Below are 20958 nucleotides of genomic sequence, written 5' to 3' on the forward strand. Positions count from 1 at the left end.
GGCACTGTAATCAAAGAAATGAAATTTGCAAAAAGTAATATTTATCTTCTTAGTTTCTGACCATTCAAATTTGATAATGAAAAAAGAATTTCTAAAGTGTGAAATTCAACTGTATGTATTTCAAGGTGCTACAGAACTGCAATTTTGGGGTATAAGAAATTCTATTTTAACCATTATTATGCCTTGAGGTAATAATTTAGTAAGAAACCATAAAAAAGTGACAGGAAAGAATAAACTTGGATTATTGACAAACTTAGAAGTTCACACCAAAGAATGCATTATTAGATCAATGCAACAAGTAAATAGCCTGAAAGAGAAGAAAATTAATCATAGCAGCGATGAAATATAACTATGAGACTATCATAACTAGCTAAAGAGACACACCCATTTATCAAAAAGGGTTTCATGTGAAAGTGTTTTTATGCTGAAGATTACCCTTTACAAATATATATCATGTTTTTGAGAGCCACAAATGTTGACTTCCCTGTTTGTCTTTGACAGTATTTAACATCACGCTCAGGTAATAACTCTGAACAAACTGTGTTGAAAATGTATCACCAGAAACAGAACAAAATTGATCAATAAAAACAACATAACGGCAAGAAATCATAGCATGAATTCTCTACTTCACAACTAAAGTAATGCCATTTTGAGTGAAACTGATCAAGAAAAAGTATATCGATTTGAATCAACATGAAACAATCAGAACTGAAGTCACTGTAGTGTCTTTTGAGTGAAACTGAACAAGAAAAAGAACATTTAAATCAACATTTGAAAAAAGAAGCATAGGACATTATTCAGGTATCATATCATAGAGGAATTTGCTCTGACACTCAAACTTGATTACTCAGGTGGACATGATTCTGAACAGCTTAAATGCATTGATTGAAAGGATTTGCTGATTTAATGGTTTAGAAACCATGATCCAACTGTCCAAAAATTATGAACTGCACGGCACGATTGTATGATGTGTGCCTGAAGGTATAAATAAAAAACACAATATCTTATTCCCACCGACTTTTTGGTTAACTGAGTCGACTCTACACTACCCCTAGTCACAGTTCATGAACACATACAAATTAAAGAATACTGTTATCATGATCAGTACTATTCTACTGCACATTTTTAATAAGATCTAAACATAAAAGAGAAGGAAAGAGAGGGTTAGATCTTGCCTCAGTTTGATAATGAGCAGAATTTTATGCTTCAAATGAAAATGTGACTTCATTCATATCTGAATGTTACCTTACATCTTTCCTCTAAATTTTAAGCTGTTTTTATCTGCAAATCAAAAAATAATGGCCAAAAGTTGTTTTTTTGAAAAACTCAAATGTCCAAAACTTGTACATAATTAAGATTGCTGTCCATATGTGTGTCAAAAATCTTTTATTTTCGACTATTTTTTGTTCATTTTGACTGTGAAGTAGGGGTCCATATCCTTTTATATGATGTAATTCGACATTCTATCATGAAAATGGGCTCTAATGGGCCGATCCAAGTCCTTTTTCAGCTCTAGATATTGATCATAGCTTAAGATTAGATTGTTGCCAAATTCACCAAAAAGTCCTTAACTTTTTATAAAAATGCCAATTTTGAGGCTTTAGTGTCTGGAAATGTCAAATATGCCGAAAGGTTTTATTTGATTTTTGTAATTTCCAACCCAAAGTCACTTTAAAAATCCAAAGGAGAAGTCTGGCAAAGCACCACAGTTATGTTTTTTTCTCAACAAAATATCGTCCCAAACAAGCTCTAAAAAAGTGCTGCAGTACCACCTAAAATGGTAAAAATAAGGTACTTCATCTCATTTGCCATCTTTCTAACCATGATTTCTGGATTCCTTGCCCTCAAAACCTTATCTGTGTGAATATTTAGCTCCAGAGCTTTATTCTTTGCAACAAAAATGCAAATTTTGTAAAACGCTGGGGGTCGAAAATTCTACGTCATGAGATAGCAATTTTTGATTTCCAGGCCGAAACCGACTGTGAAAAAAAATATGTTCCTCAAATCCAACTGGGCTGAAATTGCAGATTTCTCTTAGTTTTGACCCAAAGTTTGTATGGTGTAAATATGAAAAAAATCCAAGAGGAGGTGTGTCGGGGCTGGATGAATTGGGCTGGAATAACCCAAAAATAACTCCGGTTACAACGATATGAAGGCTGTTTTACACCTATAACCTCTTCGCGGCACACCTGTAATCATTCTCTAGCACATCAATGTGACACGGCACGGTAGTTGGGAACCACTGGACTAAATATGTACATGGGAAAATTACTACTTTCCATGAGTGGGGATCAACCTCATTATAAATACAAGATGGCCGCCATCACAATATGCAAATTAGTCGAATTTTACAATTTACTTTGAAAATCCTTACATGCTACAAATGTCATATTCATTGTTTGGATGTGCCATTAAATCTTGAGCTTACAGAGTCATTTTTCAGCGATATCATTAAGACATTTTTCTAAAATCAACCAGATAAACAGGTGAACTGTTTTAAAAAGATCGATGTAATCGTATATTTACCGAGACAAGCGGTTTTCTGCTTTGAAGTCGTCCTCACTAAACGGTATAGCCTAATCTAAATATTTTTTAGCAATATCATCTGGATCCGTTTATTATTATATAGTTATTATTTTTTTTTTAACAAATGCATATTTTCTTTCCGTTTTACGTTTATTTTATTTAATTTATTATATATGAAAATTTCATATCTTTTATTTTTTAAACAATGTAAACATTTGGTCATTTTTTTTTTTCATTTGTTTAATTTATTTTAATTTATTATATTTAAATATTAAAAAAAAATTTACTTTCAGCATTAATTTACAGAAATGCTGTAAATAAATATGTTTAATTTATTTTTTTTAAATATTAGATTTATAAAAAAAAAAGTTTCTTTAAATCAACATATTTCAATGAAAATAATCAGATATTTTTTATGTGTTGACCAACATTTTTATTGGGCGAGGGGGTCAGTATAGGCTACACCGTTTAGTGTGGACGATTTTCGAAACAGGAAGTTGATTGTCTCGGTAAATATGCGATTGTAGTGAAAGATAACCGAAGGAAATAATTAGGTGAATTGAAATCATATATATATATATATATATATATATATATATATATATATATATATATATATATATATATATATATATATAATTCCAGGTTAATGTTTTCCAGAGATAAAAAAAATAAACAATGGAGTTTTAACGAGATTAATACAAGAGTGCTCAATACCAAAGTATGGCAAGATATACTTTTTATTTGTTTTACATAAGCATTTATATGCTTATAACATTCATAAGTATGTTTCGGTCAGCCAGTTACAAGTAAATAGAGATCTCTCCAGGCGATATTGCTTCTATAATCCGTTTAGTCTGTAATCTTTATGGACTAAACTTTTGTATAAGAAATATCGCCTGAAGAGGTCTCTAGTTACTTGTAACTCTTTGACCGAAATATGCTCATGAATGTGTAGCGGCATATTAATGCTTATGTAAAACAAATAAAAGGTATATATATATATATTGTGTATTCATTCTTCTGCGGACTGTTATCCTCATCTTCGTAGCTGATTAGAACACAAAATTGGATTCATAAGACCATAAATAATCCAACCTTGATCGTCCTTCGTAGCGCAGTGGATAAAGGTGTTGAGTCTCTACGGTTCCAGGTGAACATTGTCTGAAGATAGTAGTTTCAATCCTACCCAAGAAGGCCAGGGGATTAGTCGGTCACAACGTGGCAAGATAACAACTATGGAAGACAGTTATTACTGGGGATACAGTTACAAGACTCAGCATTCCTACCCTGTCGCAGTTAATCACCTGAAGAAGGCCAGAGGATGAGTTGGCCGAAACATGGTGAAACAACAACTATGAAGATGAATATAACAGCATGCAAAAGAACGAATACACAAATCTTAGTGATTGTTTTACAAGTACTTTCACGGAATGTTCTCTGATGAGCATACTGCACTTGTGCCCCCAACCTACCTCACTAGCAGCAAAATTCTACCCCTTCATTGTAGATGTACCTAGATGTTTGGAAGATTGTCTACTTTGATTGTTTCTTTGCCTTTGGAATCTCTTCCATGCTCTCTGCTTCCCCAAGTGTAACAAAATGCAGGAATTTAAATGTAATGTGAAAAAACATATTATCCTCCTTGCTCCACACTCAGGTGTGTGCCCTATAAATCTGTCCCCTTAAGAAATTCCAAGAGGGAGAGGCAACAATACTTCATGGGCGAGTGGTGGTTGAAAATAAACACTGCTATCATCAAGTCATACATAAAAGGATAAACAACCGACAGCAATTTCATCTAAATATTGGAAAATATCAATGTAATTGATCTTGAAGAAGGTCGGAAAGCACATTGGCTGAAAAGCAATGGAAATATAAACGTTCATCATCATATTGGGTGAATCTGAAGATTCTATTAGTTTCCCTGATATTTTTCTAGTCAGAATTCTTTCAAAAAAGACATCGAGAGTAACCACAAGGAGGTTGTGATTTTGGTGGAACGAACTGGATTCGAACTTGGGACGCCCAGGTCGTCAGTCCGTATCGTTAACCACTTGAGATGTAAAAGCTGAAGATAATAGCCGAAAGAAACGATTATAAAAAAAGTTCTTCAGTCAAATGTGTACCTTGGTTTTACTTCGATGTAAATTCTCAGAAATCAAGGCGCACATCCCTTGGGCTAACACTTAATCTTCATAACAGGATACATAGATATTTGAGTGTTCAACTAAAGTTATCCTTTATCTCTAAAGCACTGAGTTAGCGACGAAGAGAACATTCATTTTCCTCTACATTAACTGACCGGTTAAATATGTTATAGCATACTTGTCTTGTGGTCACTTGGTCTTACTGGGTTCCAAGCCAAGAATTCGTCATTTGGTGGAGTATGCAGCTTCATGCTATTACTAGAGGCAATAACACTTGAAAGGGGGGCACCATTCCTCTTATGGGCCAGTGTGTAGCCATGCCTAATTTGGGATTCAAATACTATGCTATTTTGAATGTTTGGTCAGGGTCTACTTGTAAGAGGAAATATCCTCAAGCCAGGTTGTCCTGACAAGAGATCTTAGACACCTGAGTATAGACATTCAAATTCTCTTCTGCTGTGAAAAGGAGGCCATTGTGATCAGCTATCATCAATCCCTGTCATCCAATGGTTCTCTCAGTATCCCAGCACACGATATATCAGTGCTGCTTTCTGAAGAAACAAAAGGAGAAAATAAGCCAGAGGATAAATTAGTCACAACTTAACCTGACTTAACACATAGTATTTTTCACCGTGAAACATTGGACAAGAATTAGAATAAGATAATGAGTTTTACTGGGTATTGATAACATTTTTTTTTTCAATTCATTCATGGAACCTTTATAAAAATAATTTATTTCACTAGCAATTTCCTATCAGATTTGAAAACTTCATAGAAATTTTTTAAAAATATCTTTGTTACTTTATGAATTAAAATTAGGAAGAAATAATTTAATTTACGAATAATTTATTGTCTGTTTTGAAAACTTCATGGATATTTTGTTTTTAATTTTTGCAAATTTATAAATTGAAATATTGTAAACGTAATTTACTTAAGAAAGTTTTTTTGTCCCTTTTTGAAAACTTTATTAAAAAAATTTTGTTAATGTATAAATTGAAATTTTGGAAAAAATAATTTTATTGTCAAACAATTTCTTATTACATTTAAAGACTTCATGAAAATTTGTCAATGTTTTTGTCAATGTTTAAACTGAAATTTTAGAAAAAAATATTTCATTTACAAAAATTTTCTTGTCATTTTGAAAATTTCATAGAATTTTTAAAAAAATGTTTTGTCAATTTATATTTTAAAATTTTTACTTAATTTAAACAATTTGTAAATTGAAATTCTGGAAAAAATAATTTAATTTACAATATTTTTTGTCATTTTTTTAACAATTCATAGACTTTTCTTTTAGTGTTTGTCAAATTTATAAATTAAAATTTTAAGAAAATGATTAAATTATTATACATAATTTTTTGTTATTTATATTTTTTAACAGTACACATATTATTCAATGTTGATTTATTATTTCACGTATCAAATATTGTTTTCTCAGATTAAATATGTTCACTAAATACTCTATTATTAAAATAATGTCTGTTCTTATCGTCTTTGTCTTTATTGCAAACAGTATACAAAGTAGACTTCTTTTAAGTTTTTCTTTTCAGGTATTTTTGTTCCTTTGCAATACAATGTCCAGTCTTATAATAAAATGTTTATTTGTTTTTTGTTTTTTTTATAAATGGTATTTAAAGTATGTATTTGATTTTTTTTATAAATGGTATTTAAAGTATGTATTTGATTTTGCAGTACCGATATGGGGAATCATATTAATATGCGCTGGAGTCTTGCTTTTCTTGGTCTGTGGGACATATTGTTGCTGCAAACGTATATGCAGGAGGAGAAAGAAGAAGGATGGCAAAAAAGGGCTCAAAGGAGCTGTCGACCTCAAAAGTGTACAGTTACTGGGCAACTCTATCAAAGAAAAGGTGAGCAATCAACGGAAGCGGAAATGAGATACCCTGCTTTAATAATTTTCTTTCTTCAGTGAATTTGATTTTGATATTCTTCCTTTGATACTTCGTTTTGATAAAAGTATTTTTGATCTCACTTTTACCCCAAATGCTTCAAAACGCTGAATCTAAAATCCATATTTCAGATTATTAACCCTTTTTTCTATGGATATTCCCACTAAAAATCTTATCACCAATGATTGTTGAAAACAGATTTACTCCACGCCTTTGAAGAAAAAAAAATGTTGCCCTTATGTTTCTGTATTTTTTATATAAGGATTGATACTTTAGATTATAGAGACTACTGTTTTTATCTTAAGTGTTATTTTTCACGTAATTTCGAATGAAGCCTTTATTTAATCTACGGAGGTAGAATGCTCTTGTTCCGTCAGCCATGGCCAAGTAGAAGTCTTGAATAATTCGCAATTGTATTCTTAGTATTGCTCGTTCTGAGGATTGAAACTTCCCCTTACAGAAAAGGTTAATTTAGAACTAAATTTTACTTAGTTCTTTATGCGTTACTAAGAATGCACTTTTTTTTTAAAATGGAAATCGCTCGAGACAAGGCACGAAGCCACTTGATGTAAGGGGCTAATAAGATTAAAAGCTGATTATTGCAAAGACATGAAAGACAGGACCTTAGTCTTGAAAAGACCAAGACTGCAAATAGAAGGAAAACAGTGAGCAGAACTTGCAATTTATTTAAGACTTCTACACAGTCATGGCTGACAGAATAAGAACATACTATTCTCATGAATTAAATAAAGTGTTCTGTTCGAAATTCTGTGCAGATTCGCGAGTTCAGCAACATACGTCTGAAGAAATTCACATCACCCAAAACGTTGTACAAATAACACTCAAGATGAGAACAGTGGTGCGAAGAATCCAAGTAATACGAAATCTCTCTTAATGCAATGAAAAAGTAGATGCGCCCTTAAGTACTCCTGATTATCAGATCAACTCTTGAAATTAACATTCAATAAATACATCATTCAGCATTTGATAAAATATGATGATTAGATTTCATTTTAAACGTTTATGAAAAACTTTTTCAACCACCAAATTTAAAATAGGAACATATGAGTGTGAATTCAGTACATTTTTTTATGGAATGATGACTCATGATATATATATATATATATATATATATATATATATATATATATATATATATATATATCATGAGTCATCATTCAAAAAAAAATATTTACTTAATTCACACTTATATGTTTTTATTTTACTTTTTTATGCAAACGCCTAAATTTTCCTAATAGTACGCCTTATACGTGTCTTGCTGAATAGCAGAAGACCACTAAACAACTCTTCAAGGGCAAACTTGTTAATGGTCTTTCACTATTCAAAAAAAAGAAACACTTTTAAAATGTACTTTTGAGAAAATTTAGGTATTTGTGTGAAAATACATGAATTAAAAATGAATAAAATAAAATAAATAAAAAATAAAAACTGATAAGTGTGAATTAACTTTTGTTTTTTTGGGGGGGCGAGGAGGGGATTATAACTAAAGTTATATCCATTCTTTGAAGTTAAAAATGCAGTTTAATTAAACTTAATATTTGTTATAATTCGAAAAGTTTTTTGTAAAATATATACCTCAATAGTATATATTTTCTTATAATCATATTTCCGCCCCTTGAAGAAGCATGCTTCTTAATAGTTGAGGACTGTGTGATAAAGAAAAGTCGGTCAGTTGGCCTACGTGCTTGATCACTATAGATTGACATTTGATAACGTTTATGCTTTTATAAATGTTTCAATTCCTTTGAATATCGTTGCGGTTTACGGTGGCCCTGGGGTTGTGATCCTTGCAAATGGAGACAGAGATGGTTTTGTTGCGGGGTTCGAATCCCATGACCAGCGGCAACTGTAACTTTCTGCATTGATGATTCTGGAAGGATGACACACTAGTATCTGTAGGTAATAAAATCAAATATTTTAATTATAATTAATTCATAATAAAAAATGAAAAAAAAAAAGTTAATGTGAAATAAATTTTATTCAATTCATATGATTTCCTATATACGAATGTATGGAAGTTTCTTTAAAAGAAAAACGATGCATTTTACATGTTGACTGATTGCCGAAATATCTCCCACCAAATTAAAAAAAAAAATGGTACTTCATGCCTTCATGCTAACCATGCAACACTGTAAAGTGATGACCAAGAATAAGTGGAGTAATCTTGGGAAAAGGAGTAGCACATTCTCCTACATCGTTGTGGTAGTAACAACTGTAAAGGGAACCTTTTGGTCGCTCTTGACTACAGTTCATCTATTTTACTTATATAGTTATATATATATATATATATATATATATATATATATATATATATATATATATATATATATAGGTAATAAGCTAAGAAAAATTTGAACAGAAAAAACTCAACACAAAAATATATTGATTTTATATTTAGTTTTGATATACCGCATAATCATGTTGACACACCTGTTCCTATTAGCTCACCGAAGTTAAGCAACATTGAGCCTGGTCAAGACTAAAAAATGGGTGACCATTTGGTAATGCCAAGTGCTGTATGTGCTCGGAGCCTGGCGAAGGATGGGCGCCACCAAGCTATTCTTGAAATAATGCACATACCCCATGACCCCAGAGGGCTAAGTATGTTCTCTGCTTATTACCTTTATCAGCATCATCATTATCTAGTGTTTAAGATGCTGCAAGTATCTCAGACTCCATGGTGGGAAACATAAGAGAACAGCTCATACCTGCAATCTGATGTAAAGAGTTGATGTCAGTTGTAGATTCAAGCAAGATCTTCCTTGCTCTACCATGATCCTTAGTGTTGAGGATATTCCGGCATGTTATGGAGTTAATGGAAGATGTGGCACACTGTACATGGCCAAACTACCTGAGATGCTGTGTAAGGCATACATAATTCTACCAGTATCACTTTTATAATGAAGCACCGTTTAAGGAATTCCTCTTTGGCTATATACATCTTAAGATTGATTCCTGCCAGATCACCAAAGTTAAGGATGGTTAATATTTAGATGGTGTCCATTTGGGAACACCATGTGCAATATACAAGACCTGGACCCAGTGATCTTGCAAGCTGAAGACTGGCTAACAATCTGCAACTATAATGAATAGTTCTGAACCGTTAGTTTGATTTGTGTCAACCAGACACTGTCTAGTGATAACAGGTCGATTGCAAATTTCAGATCATACATTGGTTTATGCCTTTGTTAGATATGTCATCATCATCATGGCGGCCTCTCATCTGTAAGAATGATTCTGGTTGGAGATTTTAAAAAATAGACACCTGTGTATCGATTTTTTTTTTTTTTTGTATCCTATGTTACACTCTAGAATGTACACTTTCCTTTGCAAATCTATGTGTTGTATCCGAGAAAAGGAGATAATGTTACTGTATTTTTGCGATGAGGATTGGTAATTTGTATTAGCAGGATTATTCGGACTACTGTTCTTATATTGAGTGTTATTCGCACAACGTTTTAGTCGATGGTGTATCTTGTCGAACTTAGGAATCTTTTTGTTGAACTCGGGAATCTTTTTGTCAAACTCGGGAATCTGCACAGAATTTTGAATGAAACCCTTGAATTAATTCACAGGAGTAGCATGCTCTCGTTCCGTCAGCCATGACCAGGTAGAAGGTTTTAAGTAAATCACAATTGTATTCTTAGTAGCGGATAAAGAACTAGGTAAAATTGAGTGGTATATGAGACTCTTCCAGAGATTGAAGGTTCAATACTCAGTGCGGGTAATACTACAAATTCTACTGCAAATTGCTTAAGACTTCTACCTGATGATAGCTGATGGAACAAGAACAAGCTATTCTGTGGTTAAAATATAGGATTCTGTCTGAAATTCCATGCAGATTCCCAAGTTTGACAAGATACACCTGGAGACGGTTGGAGGTTACATCAGCTAAAACGTTGTGAGAATAAAGAGGAGAACAATAGTCTGAATAATGCAAATAATACAAAGAAAAAGGTAACGATTAGAGCAGATAGATAAGTTGCAGCTCTCGTTTGCTAACCTGACTATTAGCATTGTTAGTCTCTTCCACCAGAAAGACTTGGGCTTAGATTGCACTACACCTGGCTTCTCGTCTGAGACCTTACTATCTTGAGTGGCTTTACCAGAGACTTGTACCCTCCACAGTGTTATTCTATAAATGAATATAAATGAATGAAGCACCCATTTTGTTTTTTCTTTTTTAAGTTGTGAATTTAACGACTTGGTTAAGACAAAAGCTCAAGTTAAAGAAACATCTTGTTGATTGTTATTTTTTTTTTATAAGTAATTCATATGAATTGAATAATTCCTGTTTCACATGAAAAGATTTCCCAGTAATTACTGATCTTATATTTTCCACGGTTGCATTACAATTCCAAAATGATACTATCATATCCATATACATTGTTTAAGTAATTCCTGTATTTGTCTTATTCTTTGATGCCGCTTTCTTTTATTTCTTGTCATAAAAAAATAAATATATTCTGTCTGTACTGTGTACACCTTGATTTCGGATCCATTTGGCATTTTAGCTTTAGATTTAATTCATACAAGAGTTCATTTCACAAGAACATTTTCAAAGATATCGTTTGCTAGTCTTAAGCAAAATAAGCTAACTTAAATGCAATACTGTTTGGGCCAATAGACTCAGCAGGTTTTCAGAATCCAGAGTTATCCTCCTTGAATGCCATCACCCGAGAGATCAGGATTTTGTATCCTCAGTGACTGAGCCTTGCTGTTAGGTTAGTAGGACAGAGATGGCAGAAGGAACACAGAGGAAAAGGCAACCATGTCATTTAAGATATTAACGTGCGTGTGGATGAAGCGAGAGGACTTATCGCGCATCCAGGAACTTATCCACTTTCATCTTTACTAACATAAATTTAGTTAGATTATATTCTTCATATCGCTTAACTAATTCATTATGGATAATTCGTCAGAACAAAATAAATGCAAATCAATGGACACGTAGCACAACGGATAAAGTCGTTAAGTATCAATCAGTTCTAAATGATAGTCTTCTGATGACTGAAAGTAAAATCCTAACAACAGGTGACACCTACTCGGAATAATCTTAATAAAGTTATTAACACTTCTACTGAATCATGGTTGACGGAACGAGAACAATCAAGTCCATGCAATAAATAATGCGCTCAGTTCAACATTACATCAAGATTCCCGGGCTTCACAACACGTTTTATGCTACTTTTATGCTCAATCCAGATATAGTGATAATAAACCTTGTGTCTAGAATCCTTATTCGAATTTTGTTCAAAATCTATCACATGATTTTGATTCTAGAAAATGTGTAAAATTTAAGGTTTCAGCTTAAGGGGCCTTAAGAAGAAATTGGAATTCAGGGAATCTTAATTGTTGCCTAATGAGCATGGATGAAGGCAAATGCAAATCTAAAAATTCAAATGTGAGGTTGCGTCCATATTATGCTGCCTTAAATCCCTCTACAATACAACATAAAAAAAAACTAAAATTTCGAGAATATTTATTAATTGAAGTCTAATGTATATTGTTAAAATTTCACACAAAAATCGGAAGTATCAAATTTTCACAAAGGGCTTCCATCGACTTTACGTTTTTTTACTCCCTTTGCATAAAACTAAATGAAACTAAACATTGTCCTCATTCTTACCTATAACGTCTAGCAGCTGTGTTAAAAAATTCATAATGTTCAAGTTAATTTGTTTAGGATTATATCGTATGCAGAGAAATATATAAACGTATTCACATACCTAACTTTATATATAGAGAGATTACATCCGAGGAATTTTTTTATAATAAATGATCTCCACAAAACACTTTACTGATGCGGTTTAACTATTGCCCTATTAAACACACCTCCTCTTTCATCTCTCTCCCCCCATCTCTTCCCCCCCCTCTCTCTCTCTCTCTCTCTCTCTCTCTCTCTCCCTCTCTCTCTCGTTGTTTCAATTATTTCCTCTAGAACAGCGGTCTCCAAACTACGGCCAATGGATCAGATCCGGCTTGCCAAAACCTTTAATCTGGCCCGCGGAAGTCTAATTGAAAACGTTAAACTATTCATTAAAGATTAAAAATGTCTGAAAATAGTGTGATAATGTTTCTTTTGGTTTAGAGAAATTACTAAAAGAATGAGGTTTTTGGAGAATCAGTTTCGTTAAAAAGCAAAGCTAATCAGCAAACTGTATAAAACATGTCCAAGTGATTTTTTTTTTTACTCTAAAACGCCAGCAATATGCGCCCCCACCCCGCTTCGAAAACTTTGGAGACCCCTGCTCTAGAAAGTTAAACACAATGTCAAGTGCAGGTCTGATGAAAGTGTTTCTGTGGAATGAACTGGATTCGAACTTGGCACGCCCAGGTTTTATATTAAAAACGAAACCGTTGATGTTCTCTTCTAGTGGTGAGCTCGTAACTTTTGCACTGAAAAGCTCTTACAAGTAAATGAATAAATAAAAAATAAACAAAACACTATTTTACCAAATTATCCGGTTATTTCAATGTGTATACAACCAAATATGTTTTTTTTTAAATTTCATTTACAAGGTGTTTATAAAGCTCGCATATTACTTTATTATAAAATTACATTTAAACATTTTTTTTGCATTATTTTTACATCATTTTTCGTTTACTTTACAAATTCATGCATTTGAGAAGTTTTATCACCACAGAAGCAGAAGGGCCCAGCATATAAAATCAACAGTAGGTTTTATAATAAGACGGGCGCGTTTGAAATGAATGTTTCCGTTTAGAGCACAACTGAACTATGACATTTGACTTCTGCATTTTATATTTTAATTCAAGATATATAAAAATAATTTTAGACGTGTAAAGCTTCCTCCCAATGCACCATGGTGGGTCCCTGACTAGAACAGGGAATCAATCGATTTGATTGAAAAATGGGCGATTTCACAGATTTTGATAATAATAAAAGTATTGGAAGTGTGGAACAATTATTGATCCTAATTCAATTCTTGGCAACGCCGTGTCTCTCACACGAGGGGCGTGCAATAAGTAATACTCCTGACCCACTTCCCATAGCAGTAGAGCAACGAAACTTGGCACAGATATTAGTCTTTCTCTACATAGGAACCACCCAGAGTTATGCATTTCCTCTCATCGTTTGATGTAGCTCTGAAGACCGTTTTTGTATAACACCCCACGTTAATCCTCCAACCACGACGTGACTTCAGAAATCAAAGCTGCATCATCTGGGAAACGCTTTCCTTTCAAAAGCAACTTCATGGCTGGGAAGAGGTGAAAGTCAGAGGGTGCATGGTCAGGAGAGTAGGGAGGATGGGGGAGGATTTCAAAACCACACGCCCGTGCTTCTGATCTGGCGACATGCGAGTTGTGAACCGGAGCGTTGTCCTATTGGAGGAGGGTACCTTTGCTGATCTTGCCCCGCCTCTTGATTTTGACAGCTTCCCTTAATTTCCTCAAAAGTGAAGCATAATGGGCTCCTGTAATTGCGATATGCTTTGCCAGAAAATCTGTCATCACTACTCCGTCCTGGTCCCAGAAGACTGTGAGCATGACCTTGCCAGCAGAGGGCTGCACCCTTGCCTTCTTTGGAGGTGGTAAGTCCAAGTGCTTCCACTGCATTGACTGGACTTTGGTTTCTGGATCATAGTGATGGACCCAGGTTTCATCCTATGTAATCAGTCTTTTGAAAAACTTTGACTCATCTTCTTGGCACATCTCCAAATTCATCCTCGAACACTCGACACGTTCTCGCTTCTGGAATGGTGTGAGCAACCTGGGAATCCATCTGGCAGACACTTTATGCATATGCAAATGGTCATGAATGATAGTTTCCACAAACTCTGTACTAATCTTGACATCTTGCGTTATTTGGCGAATAGTAATGCACCAATCTTCCAAAATGGCAGCCTCAACTTGACAGACAGATGCCTCATCAATGGTAGAAGGGGGGGGGGCGACCAGGTCTGGGAGCTGTTTCCACAGACTTCCGGCCATGTTTTAATTCACGATGCCAGCGTCTTACAAGGTCATATGATGGGACATTATCACCATAAGTTTCTTTCATTTCATCAAAAGTCTCCTGTGGTGTGCGTCCTTTCAAATACAAAAACCAGATAACTGCTCGACATTTAACAGGCTCCATTTCACACCTGACTCAGTTCAAACACCTGTAAAACAGAAACCACAATTAGTTCAGGGCTGTAATTTGCCATATAACTAGTAGAGATATAAATCATTGCACATGCAAAATTTCAGCTAGATCAGACAACTGGAAGTGGGTAAGGGGCATTACTTATTGCACGTCCCTCGTGTATATAGATATATATATATGATTTTTATTTTATAACCTCAACTCAACTATTGACTTAATCCATTACAATTGTTACCACGAACAGATAACTTACTGTCTTCTTCATCAGACAAAAAAAAGTCAGAAGTATTCAGCTCTACTAACGTATTGAGCATTTTATCTTGTTTTTTTTTTTTTGACCATGTCTACCTCCGAATATATATATATATATATATATATATATATATATATATATATATATATATATATATCGTCATTCGCATGCAGTACTGTTTTGTTGTATCACAACTTATCAGTGCGGCTAGACTAGCACCTTTCCCTAGCCGGGGATTGAACCAAGAACCATCATGTTACTAGTCAGCAGTTCTATTTAAGAGTTATAAACATCTTTTCCTCCTGCTGAAGTGGCGTCAACTCTGAATTTTCCACATAGATTTGTTAGATTGGAGTACTTTTACTTGGACCACTGAGTCACACCATGTGTCTCCAGCTCTATTTTTATGAACACCTTGCTTTACTCAGTATTTTATATATATATATATATATATATATATATATATATATATATATATATATATATATATATATATATATTCTTTCTAATAACTGTGATATGTTATATGACTTTGATGAATTTGTTATTTATGTGTATGAACCCTGGGTTCCATGATGTCTTATTTTCCCTTTTATTTTGTCTATATTTATTTGATGCATCCCATGCAGCTCATGTCCTTTGCACCTCCTCTTTATTTTGTCAAATACTTTTGATGCCTGCACTACAATTTCTTTTCTTTTCTTTTTTTTACTTATCTATCATACATATTCTGACATACTGTATGCACACACACACACACACACACCTGGTTTTATTTCACGGTTTGTGTTATTTTGTTTGAGCATACAACGCAAGCCTCAACTTTGTATTGTCCCATTTATCACTTTATTGATTCAAATTAGTTAGCCATTTTGTTTATTCATATAAGTTCAGATGTATATCTATCTATATATATATATATATATATATATATATATATATATATATATGCACTTGCTGCTGTTTAGTGCTACTGTAATATAAATTAGTGAATGCGTGCATGATCATATCAGTTCTTATTTCAGTGCTAGTTCGAAATAATAATGAAAATCGAAAAATTTAATTTTAGTCAAAAGCAATATTATCTACTTAATTGCCATATGGGAGTTAGGAATACGTCCCAAAAGTATGAAAAACGATAAAGTAAAAAATTAATTAATCATGAAAATTGCTTTCGAAAAAATTACAAGTTTTACTTAAATAAATAGAGTAGTTCTTGTGATAGGCAGGGGAGGTAACTGCATGAAGTCAGAAGAGGTAACTACAGTAATGGCGGATCATTGGATCATAAAAATGTTTTATGCAATAATGTAGTAATATGTTACTAATTTTGACATGGCAATTAAGTCGATAACATTGTCCAGTTTTTGATTTTCATTATTTTTCTGGACAAGCGCCATTATTTCTTTATCAGTAGGTAAGTCATTTCTTTAAGGCGTTTTCTTTCTTTCACTGCTGCCTGAGAAAGCACTTGTTCTATAATAATACATATATACACTGACTGTCATGCTTTTAGAAGAATAGTAGATATCTAAATAATAAAATCGATCTATTTTTCAAATCAATATAAAAAACAATACGATCTCGTACATACACGTGCCCACCCCCGCCACTCGAAAATTCTAGCCATAGCATCCTTAATAAAATTTGAAATCCTTTCTACCAAGCCGATAATACCTGGTGTGGTATTAGCCCTAGGCAGGTCATACCAGCTTCCTCCAGAGAAAAAAGTTTACAGAGGAATATCAAATTAACAAACGGTCCACAGCCGCATGTATATTCTAAGCCATGGGAAGATCACATACAGTGCTTAACATTCCCACTATTTATGCAGAATACGGACCGTACTGAAATGATGTTACTGTTTAGGAACCGTTGTGGAGGAGGAGAGCATGTCGTAATTAGTCTCTACTTTCACTTAACAATTTAATAAACAAAAGATGATGTAAAAATTGAATTCAACTTGAAAATCTTATCTAAGAAAAATGGTATTATCTGCATAGGTACCACATTCCCAAATGGTCACCCATCTGGCACTGGCCAGAACCCATCGAAGCTTAATTTACCAGAAACTCGTATGCCGATGTTATTTGATATTTCTCGTACAGATAGTGAACCAAATATCGAGAAATTGTTACGAATTTATGAGTACAACCTCGGTAAACACCTTTCTACAATCTAACCCAAATGGTCACCCATCTGGTACTGGCCAGGCTCCACGAAGCTTAACTTACAGCTTTATAAAACAACTTTGTACAATCTAGCCATATTTTGTACAGATAATTCTATGCCTGATTTTCATTCCTGACTGTTCAACAATCTTTGTTTAAGTATCATTCAATATGTTCTGAACTCTTTGCATTGCGAGCACACTTGCATATGACTCATCTAACATTCAGAAATATTCTGTGGATTGTTTTGATAAACTTTATATTTGAGATAATCCTACAAATAAAAAAATCTGCAGAAAAAGTAAAAGTTACAATGAGTATGACGCCCATTCAGAACCACATCTCTTACTGATGACACGAGCACCAAAGTGCCCTCTCGTATTATTGAATGATGATAAAACAAAGACTGTCGAATATACATGAATTGAAACTTGGTAAAAAAACTAGTTATAGAATGAGGTTTATTTGTACCAAACATTTCTGGATTGCAGAAACGACTGTGGATTTTATTGACGATTCCATGGGTGACATTTGGAGCAGGGTGGAGGTTACCCTATATATCAGAAGAATAGTAATAAACAAGAAATATACTAATTATACTTTGAATAGATTATCTCTTAGTGAATAATTCAAAGTATCTTATATCTTAAAGAAATATTTCTAGTACAGATACTAGACCAAATATCCAGAAATGGACCTGATTTATGGATATTATTGATACAGCCTGGTGTTCCAAAAGTCTTGGGCACATTTCAAGATTAATGGATAAATTGAGTGAAAAAGAGTCTGATGACTTCATTTCCTAACAGTATTGGGCGCCACCACATTGGTGCCTCAGAGTCAGACAATTTCTGAACACAACACTGCCAGACCAATGGATTGGACGATCTGGGCAAGATGATCACAATTTCATGCCCTGGCCTCCCAGATTTCCAGATCTTAACTCCTGCGATATTTTTTGTGGGGATTTGTAAAAAGACTGGTCTATGTGCTTCCCATTTCAAGAGATATGAATGAGCCGAAGGCCCGAATAACAGAAGCTGCTGCAATCACTGACAATATAATACTGGGACGCGTTTGGTAAGAATTGGACTATCGGGTTGATATGTGTCATGTGACCAATGGTGCTCACATTGAATATCTTTGAACATTTCATGAAAAATTTGAGATTACAAGCTTTCTGAAGATACCAGATGCGTTTTTATATCCTTAATAGTTCTCGAGATATTCAATATCTAAATGTGCCCAAGACTTTTGGAACACCCTGTATATATATATATAATGACAAGTAAAAGCAATAAATGGTATTTACCAGATACAAATTAATAATGATAAACTAGTCTCTCTCTACTCCATCATCATTTACATTGAAGGTGCTCGACTGAGCTCCAATCTTGTATGGCCACCACAATGGAAACAGATATTCATTTCTCCCTCCATGTGCTTAGCATCAGGCAGAGCTTCTATTTCTTCACACGAACTTCATTACTGCAGAACTGTTTCTCTACTGTTTACAACTTGGTTGTCTTCAAAACCAATGCAAACAAATTCTTTTCATGGACCGCCTCATAAGTAATCAAACGCAGTTCATACCATTGATCATTGTTAGTACTCCCATAGTGTTACTCATCTTTCGGTTGACAATGATTCTCTCATTAATCCTTATTCTCAAGTAGCCTTTGGCTTTGATAGATGGTTAACCAATAGTAAAAAAAAAAAGGAACAAAATTCTAAAGTCTGTGTGGGATATTTATTAATCTACCTAAAAATTTTTAAATCTATGTAAACCTTCGATACATGAACTTAAAAAATGAAACAAAAAGAATAAGAAAAAAAAACTACAATATCCTTAGAAAATTGATTTCTTTATTATACTAAACTAGAATTAATTCCCCGAACAGAACAGTTTCATGAAGATTTTAAAAATCAAGATATAATGTAACTTAACTTTATGTCTTGAATACTTATTCTAATTTGATTAAAACAAGTTAAATGGTTTTCATTCTAGAATTTAAAAAAAAAACGTCTAAAATGCTTAAGATGTTTTATGAAAAAATTGAAATTCAAAAAAAAAAAAAAATGAATAAAATCTTACTTAATTACTGTCTAACTGGCGATCTATGGATTCAATTAAATGCAAATCTGAAATATTTGAATTTTAAAATGGAAAGTTGTGCCCATATTATGCTCATTAAAATCCGTTTAAAATATTTCACAGAAACTGAAATTTGTTGAATATTTATTATCTGATGTCTGATACCTAATATTAATTTTTTTCAAAAGTATCTGAATTTTTACAAACTGCTTCCACGACCTTTTTACCCCCTTTAAATTGAATTAAATAAAGCCCACGCTTTGACGCCCTTTCCACAATTAATAATGAACTGCTAATTATTTTAGAAATGACTCCTCTACATGCAAATATGTAAACATAGATGACTTTATAAATATATCTATTGTTTAAAATGAAATGATTGGGTGAAAAAAGTGTTTTGTTAATAGAGTTAATTGAACCGAATTTATTTCGATAGGAATTAAGTTTGTACAAAATATAGCAGACATCTTTGGAATTTCTTCAAGTGAATTAAAAAAACCTATACTGACATGTAAATGTTACAAGATTTTTCAAATCTAAGAAAAACAATTTTTTTTTAAATAAATAATAATAATAATAATAATAATAATAATAATAATAATAATAATAATAAGACCTGTTGTTATTCAGATTCCGGGGAATGCTACTTGTTATTGCCACTGAGCAATCTCTGGTTATAGCGTGTAAGTGACAAAGACACGAAACGATAAACCATATAATAAGTGAATGCAGCAAACTGGCCCAAAAGGAATACTAAAACAGGCATGACCAAGTGGGGAGGGCGGTGCACTGGGAATTGTGCAAACGGCTGCATTGTGAGCGTACAGATAAATGGTACAAGCATAAACCCGCAACAGCACTCGAAAACGAGAACCACAAAATCCTATGGGATATGGACATACAGACGGACAAAACCATCCAAGCAAGAAGACCAGATGTTGTAATAATTAACAAGAAAGAAAAATCCTGTCAAATCATAGACTTTGCTGTCCCAACTGACCACAGGGTGAGTATGAAAGAAAAGGAGAATCGAAACAAATACACAGAGCTAGCCAGAGAGTTAAAAGGGATTTGGATGATGAAGAAAATCAAAATAGTACCGATAATAGTAGGAGCACTAGGAACAATTCTGAAAAACCTGGAAAAAAGAATGGCAGAAATTGGAATCAGAGGAATAGCTGCAAAAATACACCGCCTAACGATAAGGAAAACGGATGAAATATTCAGGAAAACCCTTGAATGCGGAGAATAACACAAGACAATATAATGAAGAAGCATTACAGAGAATGAAGAACACCGAAGCTGCAGATGTACATGTTCTATACCCCCCCCATCATACATCTCTCCATTGTTTCACCACCGTTTCCCCCCAAAAAAAGTGATACCAAAGAGCCAAGAAGGGTCAAGGAGGATGGAAAGACCGAGGAGGGAGCACTGGCCAGACCTCCGCTGGACAAGTGCGAAGAGAACTGGGATCTTGGGGAGGCTTAGTGCCACTCAAATTCCAGTATAAACCAATGGCAACTGCCAGCGAGAAATCAATGCTAAGAGGCTGTTGCGATGATGCAAATTTATTTGCAAATGCTATCGAAGGAGGAGGAGAGAGCTGTACGTCTGCGGAGACGTGTTGTCACTCAGCTTCCAGAGAACACCACAGGTCTCCAATCAGATTGTTTGCTGATTTGTGTGAAAGCTCCAGGTGAGCCGATAATAATAATA

The 20958-nt window shown here is 33.7% G+C and overlaps 1 protein-coding gene across 15 annotated transcripts in view; it reads left to right on the plus strand.

The window, feature by feature from the left end:
• LOC145286150 (synaptotagmin-1-like) overlaps nt 1-20958 on the plus strand; it is a 285233-nt gene that overhangs the window by 229106 nt on the left and 35169 nt on the right. For all 15 annotated transcript variants that reach the window (XM_080134892.1, XM_080134891.1, XM_080134885.1 and 12 more), the window contains one exon: nt 6369-6547. In XM_080134892.1, coding sequence (XP_079991018.1) covers nt 6369-6547 — 179 coding nt within the window. The remainder of the gene's footprint in view (nt 1-6368; nt 6548-20958) is intronic.

This window comes from Euprymna scolopes, chromosome 10, assembly GCF_053919585.1.
Source record: "Euprymna scolopes isolate OS-2025 chromosome 10, ASM5391958v1, whole genome shotgun sequence".
Taxonomy (NCBI): Eukaryota; Metazoa; Mollusca; class Cephalopoda; order Sepiida; family Sepiolidae; genus Euprymna; species Euprymna scolopes.